The sequence below is a fragment of the Fistularia commersonii genome, chromosome 26, assembly GCF_037954325.1.
Source record: "Fistularia commersonii isolate RoL2024-O1a breed Wild chromosome 26, RoL_Fcom_v1.0, whole genome shotgun sequence".
Lineage (NCBI taxonomy): Eukaryota > Metazoa > Chordata > Actinopteri > Syngnathiformes > Fistulariidae > Fistularia > Fistularia commersonii.
The window spans coordinates 1,145,940-1,160,701 of NC_141309.1; the positions used below are offsets into that span (position 1 = coordinate 1,145,940).

Here is a 14,762-nt window from a genome sequence, read left to right on the forward strand (position 1 = left end):
TACATTTTTAAAATGAAAAGTACTTGTATCTGCGTAAACAAACAGGCAGCGTTGTTGGAAACTACCAAGACGAGTGAGAAAGCGGTGAAAGCCGCTATAAAGTCGCTGAACTCGTCTCTTAATCCAAACGGCAAAACATTAATACTACCTGCCGGCAAAATCATTGGAGAAGAAATGCTCGGCTCTGGTGTCGATAAAAAAAATAGCCAGTTCTCTCAATTAATTTAATTTCCAGACATCTTGATGACATGTCTTCGGACATTGCAAAAAAGTGTTCTGGAAAAGTTGCACATCAGTGGGAAATTTGCATCGCAACTTGACGAATCTACAGATATTTAGATATATTAGATTTCACACAAAGTAAATTGAGACTACGGTTTCATTCTAATTCGTTAGAAACTGTTTTTGACATATTTATTTGGTGGCGTGCCGTGTGATTTTTCCAATGTAAAATATGTGCCGTGGCTCAAAGGTTGGGAAACACCGCGCTCGTTTTAACTTTGTGCTTTATCTCCGGTGGATTTGCAGCGCCAGATGAGGAACTGTCATGGCTTTGTAAAAGCAGTCATGTTTGTGTTGCCGAATCGTTAGAAAGACCCGCATTGTTCCTCCAACCTCGTGCCAGTTGGAGATAATTGTCAGGTTGGGCCGTCGGTCGTTTACTTTGGGTCTCTTTCTTTATTAGCGGGCTGTCTTGTGTATTCAGGGGAAAAAAAAAAAAAAAGCCCCGACGCTCACCGATACCTTTCCAGTTCCTGCAGGGACGTGACCGTTGACACTTTTTCCCCGAAATGCGAATTTTCAACAAACTCGCAAATCCTCCGCTGAAACACGCAACGCTATCCAAACAAGAAGAAGCCATCGGAGCGAGGTGATTTCTGAGAATATTTATTCTACCCCTTTCACACTGGACAGAAAAAACCACAACACCCACTAATATTAGGCTTTTGTTTGTAATGGGAAAGGCTACAATATGCATTCACTGCCAATTCAAATAGCTGTGTGTGTGTGTGTGTGTGTGTGTGTAGTGTATTATGGCTCCATCTCTGGTTTGCGGCGTTATAAACATGACACCTGGGAAACGCCGCGGACGCACCCGTTACCTTTTTAACACGGTTTGTGGAGAAACGGGGAAAAGGACGCTCGGAAAGACGAGGCTTTACCGGAGACGAGAAAAGAGTCGGAGCTTTTTTCTGACCGTAAACTCTTTGCATCGCAACCTTACATCCCCTGATAAGAAGAAGAAGTGCTGCTTTGTTTGACTTCTTTGTAAAAAAAAAAAAACATTACCGGGTAATTTCATGTGAAGGAAGGAAACCAAAGGAGAACTTCCTCATAGCAGGCTCCGCGGTAACGCCATCCCATAATCCCAGGGGTCACTTCATAAGAAAATATTTTGAATTAACAGGTTTTTTTTTTTTTCTGATTTATCCTCGACCAGAATGAACATATTTGTTTTAAAACAATCACGTGCGTGTGTGATTTTTTTTTTTTTTTTTGGTTTCTGTCAGATTTGAAACCCGGTGTTCTCCCACCGCGGGATGTGAGAGTTTTTTGTTTTTTTTTTTTGACCCGCTCTGATTTTTTTTTTTTTTTTTTTTCTGTTGAAAGTTCCACAGGCCGTTTGCAAACTTCTCACTTTCGTTATTTCTGGCGGAGTGTGCTGTTAAGGCGGCGCGGATTTCCTGCTGGTTTAAATGTTGTTTAAAAGTGGACGGAAGCGCGATCTGTAAGTGTGATTTCCACGTGTCACTTCTGTCATCGTTCAGCCACGGCTGACATTTAAATGCTGAAAATTGGACGAATAAACAGCAGTTCATTCACATATTAGCGCGCAGTCAAAGAATTTATAAACAAACAAGTGAGACTGTGGAAAAAAAACATTTTTTTTTTATTTATCATTAATCATTACAAAGCAAATCGATTTGGCCCCACACATTATTGGACCGTTGGAACTATATTTATTTACGGGGGCGTGTGAAGAAGATTTTCTAAAAGCGTTGAGTTCCGTGAATCTCCGGCGTTCGGTCTTCTAAATATTTTGCTTATGTATCAGTAATTCTGAGAATCGAGCGTGGAGGGCGTGCACGCTGAACTGACACATTTATTCTTCAGCGAAGGCCTCGTCTTCTGACAGATTTCCTAGAACACGTTCACTCCTATCGGTGATGGTAACCCCACACTAACGCTTTGGTTTTTTTTGTCATCGTTGCGTACGTCTCTCTTTCCCACATCCTCCGTTCTGCCACAGATGGTGTATCTGATCGGCGTTAGTGATCGCCTTGACACGTAAAAGAAACTAGCGTGTACTAATATGGCGATGGCCCTGAAGGCGCGCTATTAGAATATTTCCCCCGGAGCTCTGCGGACAGACACCGAATTTACTAGAATAATGATTTGTGTCGGGTCATCAGCAACCGCTGCGTAATTTCACCTCAGAGTGACAATGATTAATTTTAAGGCTGTTATTGCTGTATAATTATCATTATAATAAACAGGTATTAATGGTCTCCGCCTCGCAGATGTACGCTGGAAATGAGCCGGATGATAGAATAGACGTTTCTTCTTCTTCTTCTTCTTCTTCTTCTTTCGTCTTTTCCCTTCAGGTGTCTCCACAGCGAGTCAACTTTCTCCATCTAACCCTATTCTCTGGATCCTCCTCTCTCACACCAACTACCTTCATATCTTCTCTCACGACGTCCATAAATCTTCTCTTTGGTCTTCCTCCAGACCTCTTGCCTGGCAGCTTCACCTTCAGCAACCTTCTACCCAGATCTTCACCATGGTTTGGACATGAACACTCCTTTGTTCATGTCCAGAACATCTCAATCATCACTTTGCTCGGTCATACATGTCCTGCACCCCTATGACAGATTCTTCTTCTTCTTTCGTCTTTTCCCTTCAGGTGTCTCCACAGCGAGTCAACTTTCTCCATCTAACCCTATTCTCTGGATCCTCCTCTCTCACACCAATTACCTTCATATCTTCTCTCACGACGTCCATAAATCTTCTCTTTGGTCTTCCTCCAGACCTCTTGCCTGGCAGCTCCAATTCCAGCATCCGTCTACCAATATATCCTCTATCCCTCCTCTGTCCATGACCCAACCATCTCAGTCTGGCTTCTCTGACCTTCTCTCCAAAACTAACTCATTCCTGATCCTCTCCATCCTGGTCACTCCCAAAGAGAACCTCAACATCTTCATCTCTGCAACCTCTAGTTCTGCCTGCTGTCTTTTGGTCATTGGAACAGTTTCTAGTCCAAACATCATGGCTGGTCTCACCACTGTCTTGTACACCTTTCCTTTTATTCTGGCTGATGTTCTTCTATCTCTTGGTGCCCCTGACACTTTTCTCCACCCATTCCAACCTGCTTGGACCGTCTCTTCACCTCTTTTCCTTTTCCTGCCGTCTCAGAGATGACACTCCAAACATGATGTTGATGCGATCGCCGTCAGGTTTCCTTCTTGCAGAAAGAAAGACCTTCTGTGGCGTCCCTGCGATGCTCCTCAATGGTCTGGATCTGCAGCTGAATCTGCTCCGGCGGGACCTCACGCCGACCGCCGATCATCTGATCGGACGCCGGCGTGTCTTTCTGGTCCGCCCAGATGAAACACAAGCACGTCTAAAGTCGTAGCGCGTCAAGAACTTCTCTACAGTTGCTGCGATCTGGGTTAGAAAGCTTGCAAGACTCCTCGTGTCGCCATCGGCTGCGTTTCAGCCTCCTCACGTCACAACCCAGGAAGTCCCTTCAATATGTCACAGCTAAAAGTATTGATCGGTTTAAGATAAACGTTATTGATCCCCATAGGGGAAGATCAGCGTAACAGTTATGTCAAAAAAAAGGAAATAAATATGAATAGAAATGGAAATAGATAGCAAGACAAAAAATAATAATCCACGAATAAATAGACAAGCAGGGATGACATTAAGGAAAACAACGAGAACTAAACTACAATAGAAAGTGCATGAGTGAAACCACTGCATCATCACTGGAACATCACGGTTAAGGAGGACATTTAAGATCTTCTGCCTCACAGCAGCAACCGTGTGTGTGTGTGTGTGTGTGTGTGTGTTGTACGTATATAGAATAGCTATATGCAAACACTCTTTTCTAGTATCTCCCGAGAGACTGTTTTGTTAACCCCTTAAGGTCAGGTGGTCACACACACACACACACACACACACACACACACACACACACACACATGCACCCTGGACAGTGTTGGCTACAGTGACCCTTGGAGGGATAATGGAATGTTGAGTGTCAAGTCAGTTGCCGCGGCGACGGCCTTGAGAACGGGATCCTGGGAATATCATTTTGGACTGTTAACATCCTGTGTGTGTGTGTGTGTGTGTGTGTGTGTGTGTGTGTGTGTGTGAAATGCAGGACCTGTTTATGGCTTTGTGGGTGAAAGGTTTCATGGTCGCATCTGAAGTTGTCTCTGTTTGCGAGCTCCTTTCATCCATTGTTCCGCCCGCCGGCGAGTGTGTGTGTGTGTGTGTGTGTGTGTGTGTGTTCTCTCGGAAAGTCAGAGTGGCGAAGGTGGCGAAGGCCTTGATGTTCTCGCCCGTGGATCAAACTTCCTCGTGGCTTGGGTCTGGCGATAGAACCTGGAATCCTTGTCTTCGGTGCCCCTCCGGTGCTCGGTGTGATATTTAGCGCTCCTTTAAGATACAAATTAATATGTTCCAGACGTGGGTTCATTGATTGGCTGATTTTATTTTATTATTTATTCGTTTATGAAATAAATTCCCCCCCAAAAATTAATCCCCCCTCCCACACACACACACTCACAAAATAAGGATAGTAATGTAGAAAAACCCTGAAAAAGAAGGATATTAATAATATAAGGGACACCTTATATCATCCGACCCGATCGCTGGTTATTGTAAACTATACATGTAAACATGTACACTTACAATAAACTGATTATTACATTCATATTAACTTATGATTATATACTCATGAAATTGAAATGAACTTAACATTGCAATACATTTATACTTATGAAATTGAAATTAACTTAACATTACAATACATTTATAATTATTATTGAATTAAAATTAACTTAACATTGCAATACATTTATAATTATGAAAATGAAATTAACTTAACATTGCAATAAATGTATAATTATTATCAAATTAAAATTAACTTAAGATTACAATAAATTCATGACTTGTTAAATTTGAATGTACTTAACATTACAATAAACGTATGCTGATTATTAAATTAGAATTAACGCAACATTGCACATAAATGTATGATTAATATTAAATTAAAATGAACTCAACATTGCAATAAATGTGTGATTATTATTAAATTAAAATTAATTTAATATTGTAATAAATTTATGATTATTATTAAAATAAAATGAACTTACTTTAGAATTTTTGTTTTCTTTATGAGTTATTCTTTTTTTAAATTAATTTCCCCCTGAATCACTGTCCCCAGATAACACCGGGTGCTTTCTTTTCTTAAAGAAAACACCGACACAGAAGTTGCGCCATGTAAGGTATTGGATTTGCGAATATTGATTTTCTCGCTCTCTTATTGGTATCGTGGATTTTTTTACGTATGTCAGGGGATAAAATTAGCTGGAAATCGCGGTTTGTCTCTTAAAAAAGCCATCTTGAAAAGAATCCGTGACGCAGTAAACGGCGACGTGGACGTTCACGTCCCGTCGTCGTTTCGATGGTTCGGAAAGTCGAGGCGTTTTGAGCGATCTCGACCGTCCTGGTCTTCCGGATGGTTCTCCGCGGACGCTCGGAGGAAGGGTTTCGGCATCTCCTGCGTTTCCCTCGTCACGGGATCGCCTCCATCGGGCTTCATTATTACATCCTTCACGCGAAGGCGTTCAGGAATTCGCGGAGACTAATGAAAAGCCTCCCTCTGGGCTTTACTGTAAATTTACGCTCATTACGTGTCTGTGGTCGTCCGGATCCGTCTGGTTCTCCGAGTCTCGCCCCCCCGTCGTCTTCTTCGAGGTGGAAGGAGCGGCAGGTCGAAGGATCGCAGGTCCCCGTCTTGTTTTTCACCTTTAAACTTACGAGTCGGCGCCGCGTCCTCCCGGGACGAAATAAGATGAAAGCGCTGGATCGGGTCTTGAAGGCCCTCCCGCCAAACCCTCCGCCGTGGCCGTCCCGGCCCTGTCCTTTCAGGAAACGGTTCAAAAATAGTTGGAGACAAATGGCAGAAGGAAAAGCAGAAGGCTGAAGGCCCGGCGTACATATCTTTGTCATTAGCTTATGCGTGCCTTATCTAGAGTGCATTACAGATTATTACAATCTGCTGAAAGCTTGAACTTGTTCCCCCGGCGGACTCAATTCGAAGCAATCAGATTTTGTCTCTTTCTCGAGCAGTCAGGCATCTGCTGCTTGTTTTTCTTCTCCTCCTCCTCCTCCTCCTTCTGCTTCTTCTACTTCTTCTTCTTCTTCTTCTTCTTCTTTTTGGGCACACAGACACACATGGTTCCCTAAAAGACGCTCTTAGTCAGAAACTCATTCACATTCTCACATCAGATCCTTCTGAATGAGTCACACTTTGGCGTGTACGCTCAACACACACACACACACACACACACACACACACACACACACACACACAGATGCAGAACTGCATCTCATTAGCCGTTGCACCTGTGGAGTTATTGTATGATTTACAAGTTAAATCTTCTCTTTGACTGGTCGTTTTACGCCTTTGGCATTGAGCACACACAAACACACACACACACACACACACACACACATGCTGCCATGGATGTTGAGAATCCAGTCGTGTCAAAATAGAAACTGGCGGAGCTGAATCATTACGTCAAATGATTTTAATAGTCTTTTCCCACATTTGTGATTGGGCGCGGGTCAATAACCCGATGCCTCGGGATGTGAATCCAATTCTGCTGCCAAAGAAAACGGCAGAAACGAACCAATAAAACGAGATCTCGCGACGCGGGTCAGTCTCCGTGATCTGCTGTCCGTGATCGTCGGAGGCTGAAGTTACGGCCGAAACTGAATCGGGGTCGTCGGATATGAAATGGCTTTTTTTCGGACCTCTGTAATCCATGAATGGGGTTTGTGGGCGGCGGTGCTAAATTAGGTAAAAGGACGGTGACCTTTTCAAGCATCCCAAAGTATTTCACCTGGCTTTCACTAAATTTAAACTTTCTTTGATACATTTTTGCTGTAAAAGCTAAACGTGAACGTCTGTCCTGCGCTTTCCTGCAAATTAAAATCCAGATCGTTGCGGCACCTCGATGACAAAAGTGTTGAGTCAGTTCCTCCTTCGGTGACTCATCTCTGCGTCACTGCTTTTTTCTGTCGAGAATCTTAGATATTGTGGTTTAACCAGAACGCCTTTGGAGTGACGGCGTCCATTCACAAATCTGACATTCGAAGGAAACCGGGCGGGTGAAACTACTCTGATGATGTGTGTGTGTTTCAGGGAGATTAGCGCACACATTCCTCGGGTTCACACGATGTCATATAGACCCAAAGTCATCCGGGACTCAAATCCGTGGAATCCCTGGTTCCTGCATCCCTCCCTGGCTCCGCCTAACGCCATGTCTTTCACTGTCTGGTCTGTTTCCCTTCTTCGGCGCTCTCCCGCCCCCGCATATTTGGGCCGGAGGGCCGACGGCTTCGGGGATCTGCTGTCCCGCATATGTTGGAGCCGGCGAGATCTCCCGTGAGACGCCATAAGACGGAGGAAGATTGACAGAAATGGCCGCTTCTTGAGGTCGTTATTGTTTTTCACTCCCGTTTGCAGTCGTCCGGTTCGAGAAAGCCTTTCCGCGCTTTCTCCCAACAGAGACCCGTACGTCGAGATGTTCCGCGTTATTGTGGTTTTTCCCAAAGCGATGCTCTGAAAACAAATTTGTGAAGCGCTAACATGCCCTCCTTGCTCCTGCAGAGCAGGCGGCTCTCAGCATGACTGAGTAATTGGTCAGTGAATAGAGAGTTTGGGGTCGGGGATGGAGGGAAAAAACAAAACCGGAAAAGCGTTTTCTGGTTTTAGCTTCTCGCGCCGGAGGATTCTTTCATCGGACGATCAACGCGTATGAATCCCCGCTATCCTCACATCTCTACTCCGGGGGCGATAAGAAGCTCTTGCGCTCATTATCCCAGTGGTGAAGTCCAAACAGTCTGCAGATACCATATCAGATGGTGACCTCTTCCGATGGAAGTGTCAACCGTGACCGTTTTCTACAAAACAGCGAAGAGAAACTAGCTAGCGGATACAAACGTAAACCCGAGAGCGAAGGACTTTTTTTTTTTGGCCGACCCGGTGCTTTTACTGACATTTGTTGGACCTCTGAAATGTGGTCTTTGTGAAGTCGGTGGCCGTCCTGGATGTTCTTGTGTTCTTGTTCTGCGGCCGTGTTCGTCTTCGCTCGTCGATTAGCCGTTTGTGTAAATCGGCAATAAAAGCGGCGCAATGCGAGAGCAAAGAACAATTCTAAACGCACGCAACATTAATATTCATTAAAAAAGCCTTTCCTCAATAAACATCCCCAAAGTGTCATTAAATTGAGATAGATTGTATTTGCTTTTTGTCCAACCCTTGTTTGGCTTTGCTGCGGTTTGTGGTCCATCATAACTTTTTAAGATAATAATAATTTAAAACAGAAACCCTCTGGTACACCATAAACCAGACCTCTTAAGTGACAGATAAAAGCGTCGGTTTCATTCAGAGTGTTTCCCCGCAGCACCGACCCATTTCACGTCCGCCCGGCACGTCGAAATCCGAAGGTTTCCGAGCCGCCGGCGTGGCAAAACAACCAATTATCACGTTTCCGACGCTCGAACCGGACGGCGTTTGACATTTTTCCTTGATATGTTATTTCAACAGCTCTTAATCAAATCTATGAACAAATAGTTTGTATCCCAGGACGTCGGCCGCGCGTCCCACCCTCTCCCCGTTGTCCTCCGAGATGATTTCGAGGGCTGTTGATGATTATCGTCGTCCGCGGGATGACTAACTTCCCTCCCTCCTCGTAGCGCCGCGCGGAAAACACCAAGCGAACTCCCCTTCCCGATTCCCCGAATAAAAAAAGGTCCGACTCTTGTCTGCACATGTTTCCATCAGCTGTCGCCCGGGCTTCATTTCCACGGTGACCTCTTGACCCGAAACGCCACAGGGCCGCACACATGGCTGACGGAGGCATCCATCCGTGAGTGTGTCTGTTTACGCCGGCGGCCTCGTTGGTGCTCATTTGTATCCGGAGGCTCGGAGGCTCGGAGGCGTCCTCCTGCCGGTGGGGTGTGTTGGTTTGAGAGCGTCCACCGGCGTGGATCGCGTCCACGGACGAGCTCCTTTCCGCTCTGGAACCGAACGCCGTAGTGTTGGGCGCGTCCTCGTCGCCTCGCTAGCAAAGGTTTCGTGTAGATTGACTTTTGAAATCACTGCAGTTCCTGCAGCGCGGCTGCTTGGAAGCTCCTCGTATGTCTAGAACGGATACGACCAAACTACGGCCCGCGGGCCGGAAACGGCCCGTCAGGCTCTTTAATCCGGCCCGCCGAACTTGATGTTTTACACAACTAAATCTCAACTATTTTACCTTTTCTCTGAAGTGCCCACAATCCTCTGATCATTGACATTCGTCGGAGTGTGATCTGTTACTCTTTATGTCACTTTTTGAAAGCGGACAGCGGCTGCCGAGTGTTTAATCTGGACAACACAATATCTTTTTCCGATCAACGGCGCATGATTGATGCGGCAAGAAAAAGCTGCGGTTTTCAAAGAATGCAATATCAGCCGTCCCTTTGCCTTTGACGGTCGGCTAATTTACAGACTCTGCAAAATGTTTACACCAACAAACAAGAGTCGAGTACCGAAGCAAGTTTTCTGCTGGCCTTCAAATTAACGATGAGCCGTGTTTGTAAACCTCCGAAAGGCGGCACATCAGATGCTGACAGTGTTTGGTTCAACCTACAGACACCAACAAAGCCCGTCACGGATCCAATTTACAGGAAAAAATGTCCAAATCCTTCTTCTCATTGGATTTTACATGTACTTCTATCTACGTCACATACAGTATATTTGTTCTCACAAGTTCTCTGCTCCTGTCCCGGCCCTTCTGTCAAATTTTGGAACTCATTTCGGCCTGCGAGTCAAAAAGTTTGCACGCCCATGATCTACAATAACCTATAAAATGTGCCGCAGCCAAGCTCATCTCCGCTACATTTCTCACGAAATGTGACTGGTGTTCGTCAACACCAGAAGTTTGGAGTGCTGCATCAGTGAGACTTCTTTGTCCCCCGGAGGATCGACCCTTCCTGGCTTCTTTGAGGGTTTTTAGATGCGAGCTCGGTTTCTTAGCGGTGCACTTTTACCCGTGTAAAACCGTGAAATGCGTCCGTTGTTTTTGAATGATTTGACTCCGTATTGAACGGCGCTGAAAAGACCCCTCGGATAATTAGAGTCATCGGAAAACCGAAATGATTCCTTTTAATCGTTTTGGTCAACTTAGCTTGCGCCGCGAGCGTAGTAACCTTAGCGTGACCGGATGGCCGACAAAGATGGCGGCGGCGCGATCGTCAATAGATGATCGATTGCAGCAGCCGCAGTATTAAGTCATTTTTGTGTTTCATCATCCTCTATGTTTTATCTGTCACTATAAAAACGTACCCGCCCACTGTTTCTACTTGTAGCGTTATGGACACATCATCCTGTAGGATTTAAACCAGTTGTAAATATTTGACATTTCAACCATCCGATAACCTCCCGATGCTGCCGTTGGACGACTTAAACCTTTGTTTATCTTTCTTGTTTCGTTTCACGGTGTGTTATCTCTATCGTCCGACCCCTCTAACCGTCATTATTTCTCCTTTGTCATCTCCAGGCCTCCAGTCCGAAGCTCACGACTCACTGCTCAGATATCCAAGAAGTCCGTCGTTGCAACCGGCTGGAGATGCCCGACAACTTAAACACGTTTGTTTTAAAGGTACGAACACGTGTTCGGTTCCTCCACCCGAGTCCATCCGATTTCTCAACATCAATTTTTTTTTGCAAAATGACGTGTTTGGTCCTTCTCGGGATGTTGATCTTCACCGGCGTCTTCGATGTGAAGCCCCTGAGATATTAAACATGCTTAGCTTGGCTGCTAGCAGGTAGCATCTTGTTGCCACTGTTTTCACCGCCTTGAAAAGAAACGTAAATCCATAATAAGACCTCGTCCAAAAGTTAAAGCTAAATACTCTCAAAGTTGTAGAAGTTCAAAAGTTTACAGTTTTTATTAAAGAGCAGGAAGTGGCTGCTCTGGTACCCTCCTCGTGCCCCAGCTCAGTAAGGAAAACAGCATCAAATGGAATACTTTTATTTCTTACTCGAATGAAACTGGATCGTGTCCTGTTTTTGGGCCCTGACCCTTGTTTTGGCGTCATTACAGGAAAATAAAAAGGCAAGATTGCCTTTCTGCGTTGGTATTTCCCCTCCGTCTCTGCTGGTTGAAGTTCTCAGAGCGTTGGTTTACCAAACTTATAAGCCCCCCCCCTGCAGCCCAGTGGACTACCTTCACAGTAACTAATTTGATTTGTTTTTAGCCTCGCCGGTCTAGTTTAGCTCCCTCGCCATCTCATCTCAATTTGAAGGACGTTTACATTTGGACCTAATCACTGGATTATATCATTTTTTGGGGGTCTTGGAACGGATTGTTGGACTGAGCTTATGGACTTCCGGTTTATGCTTCCGACTGACGGAGCTGTTAAATCTCCCGGTGTTGGTGCTCCGTCTGAAATCAGAGCTCGTTTCCTTGGAGAAGCTCATCCGTCCCCACCCTTGTCCCCTCGGTGCCGATGAATGGACGAGATATATTACACAGCATGTAATTACGGCTTATCACTCGGACTCTTTTTGGAACTCGCGAGAACTGTATAAATTGATAAAGTCCATCTTGATAACAAGGGAGTCGTGGTTTTCTAATCTCTCGCTGTCTAGATGCTATCAGTGATGCAGAAATGACCATCCCGCTGTCCCTCGCCCTCATTTTTATTCCCAGCCGTTAATCCCGTTGCGAGTCCCTCACCCTTCCGGTTTGCTAAAGCGTCCGGCGGAAAACGTCCCGTCGGAACAAAGACCACGCAAACCTAAAATGTAGTTACTATTTCTGCAACTGCGTCGTAAACCAGAGGCCACATAGACGGTCCAAAGTTAGGCTACCGTGAGGAGCAAAAACTGAGCTTCTCCGGAGTGGCTCCTGGGTCGTGACGGCTCTCGTCACTGATGTTTCAATCGACCAGAACACGTCCCTCTCCGGAGATTTATTTGTTGAGCTAAAACTTGGACCTCCACCACCTCGCTGACACCCGGCAGGGAAATCTTGGTTTCCTCCAAAAATGATAGAGCAGCTCTATCTGCATGCCAATAAGGTCCGGTCATAGCTGAGTTCCCGCAGACATTTCTAAAAATTATCTCGGCTGCCAGCTGGTTAGCGCTTGGACTTTTCCCTCATCCGAATTTAATCTAACTAAGAGTGGTTGATCTAAACTTCATTTGGCCGGAATGCGGTGTCAATTGATGACGGCGAGAAGTGGCTCCATTTGTTTAGCGAGCAACGCTGACAGACTCCGACTGCCAAACCCAGACTGGGTTTAGGAAGACGGAAACGAGACGTGACCTTTTTTTTGCTAATGGAGCCTCTCAAAATTTAAGGGAATTCCAACATTCTCCTCAAGACTACAAGCTCCGGCATCTTCGCTCACGTCCCGGGAAGTTCCTGTCTTCTCCATTACTGGCGACTTTCCCTGCATTCTCCTGTTTTCATAGCGTACATTTCATGTGTGCAAAACAAGGACCGACCCCTGCCTTTTATTCATCTCAACCCCTCTCACTTTTTAGTTGTCGGATCTTAATTTGCAGAAGGTGTCTCTGGCACCGACCCTTCGCATGTCCTGACCTCGGCGTCTCGGCGAATATAATTCAGCCCAAATGTGTCTTGTGTTGAATCGCATCTCTTCCTCCCCGCAGGTTAATCGAGGTAGTCTGATATTCGAAACAGACAATGACCAGCAGGTCAGCTCCTGGACCACAGAGATAAAAGAATGTATCAGCAACAGGTGAGGAACACATGTGCGCCTTTTACCGATTTTGAAACCTCGGGGTTTCACGTTCGGTCCGACGTCGGGAACGACCGAGGTCGCGTCGGATTTTCGAGCCATCAAAAGTGTCCGCGCTCGAGGGCGACCGGCAAAGCGGAGCTTGTAAACGCTTCCCGCGGGTTCTGGAGCGCAGCGCTAGTGATCTGGGAGAGGTATTTAGCACTTGAAAGGTGGAGGTATCTCTGTTTGTGCTCCTCTGGGATGTTTAGCGAGCTCTGCCTTTCCACGCTCGAACATCGTAGCAGCCCACGGCTCGTTGGGACTTTCGTTTTTGTCTGTCCGTGCCTTTGTGGGAAATTAGACGACGCGGTTCTGAGAAGCGTCCAGGAAGTAGCCTCCTCCAGGGGAGCCTGTGAGGGACCATGGTGGAGACCGCTGGGACCTGCACCTTCAGCTCTGGACTCCAAAACAAAACCCAGAAGAAGAAGAAGAAGCAGAGGACGACGTGGACACCACGGACGTGGAAGGTTCACAGCGTTCATGGAATAATATCTATCACTAACCAACACCTCAACCGTGGTCAGATGGTTGAGGTGTTTGTATCTTCTCTCTGCGCTGCTTCGCTATGTGCAAACCCTGTTAGCTGTAAGCTAACGCCGCACTTATTCTGGCCAAGAAGTGGATGTTCCTCTGCGAGCCTTGGACACCCCTCTGAGGGGAGGCGGGCCAGAAGATCCTGGACCTCCCCGTCGCTCCATTTCTGGCCGCTTCTGTCTGAAGAAAAGTTCTGCTTTTAAACGCTTTTAAAAATGGCGCTCCGCGAGAAGTATCTGCGGCTTCGGAGCGCCGCCAACCACCTACGAGTTCCCGTGGAAGCGTGAAACTACCCGGCCTCCAAGAAGGAACCGAGGTCTCTGGTTCCTCTGCTGCCCAAAAACTGGCTAGTTCCTGCAAAAGTTCTTCAAAAAAAAAAAAGCAAAAGGGGCGTTTTTCTGATTCCGTAATCAGACAAAAAGCCCATATTTGGAAATTATAAAGTCTCAATCAGCCGGTAACCGATGGACATCCTGAGCGTTTTTTTTCACATTTTACCCCAGTTGAAGAAATATGTTGTTTGCTAACGCACACGGTGTTTTCATGGAAAGGAAATCACAAACGGTGGCGACGGCTCGTGTCTCGGCCGTTATCTGCACGCCGGCCGTCAGATGGAAGCGAGCGGGAAGGTGCGGCGACACCTCAGATCCTGCAGCGCAGAACGTGCGCGATAAATCTTCATTCACAAAAATAACTGCAATCTTCGCCTTTATCGGGGCAGCGTTTGCACAAGTACAGCGTGTTGATAAATGTGTGTGTGTGTGTGTGTGTGTGTGTGTGAAAGGAAGTGCGGGGGAGGTATGAGACTTAGGACCTTTCTCATTTCTGCAGATGTTTGGAATGCACACACACACACACACACACACACACACACACACACTTAAGTGAAGTGACTATTCTGTTCTGTGAATGTACGAGACGTGTCCTTATTTCACTGCTCCTCCTCCTCTTCTGCTTCTTCTTTCACAACATTTCTTCCACTGAGCTTCACCCCAAAGCCATGCGTCTAATAATCCACATCTTTCTCAGTGGCGTTCGTGTTTCGCTAAATCTGAAGGGAACGTGTTAAAAGCAACGCTTCTCCACGCGTTCCAACGTGGAACCCGCGTGTTCTCGCCTCCATCGGCGCACGT

General features: G+C 46.1%; 1 protein-coding gene across 4 annotated transcripts in view; it reads left to right on the forward strand.

Moving 5' to 3' along the window:
• sh2b3 (SH2B adaptor protein 3) overlaps positions 1-14,762 on the forward strand; it is a 53,871-nt gene that overhangs the window by 32,842 nt on the left and 6,267 nt on the right. For all 4 annotated transcript variants that reach the window (XM_086173355.1, XM_086173356.1, XM_086173357.1 and 1 more), the window contains 2 exons: positions 10,842-10,943; positions 12,965-13,053. In XM_086173355.1, coding sequence (XP_086029481.1) covers positions 10,842-10,943; positions 12,965-13,053 — 191 coding nt within the window. The remainder of the gene's footprint in view (positions 1-10,841; positions 10,944-12,964; positions 13,054-14,762) is intronic.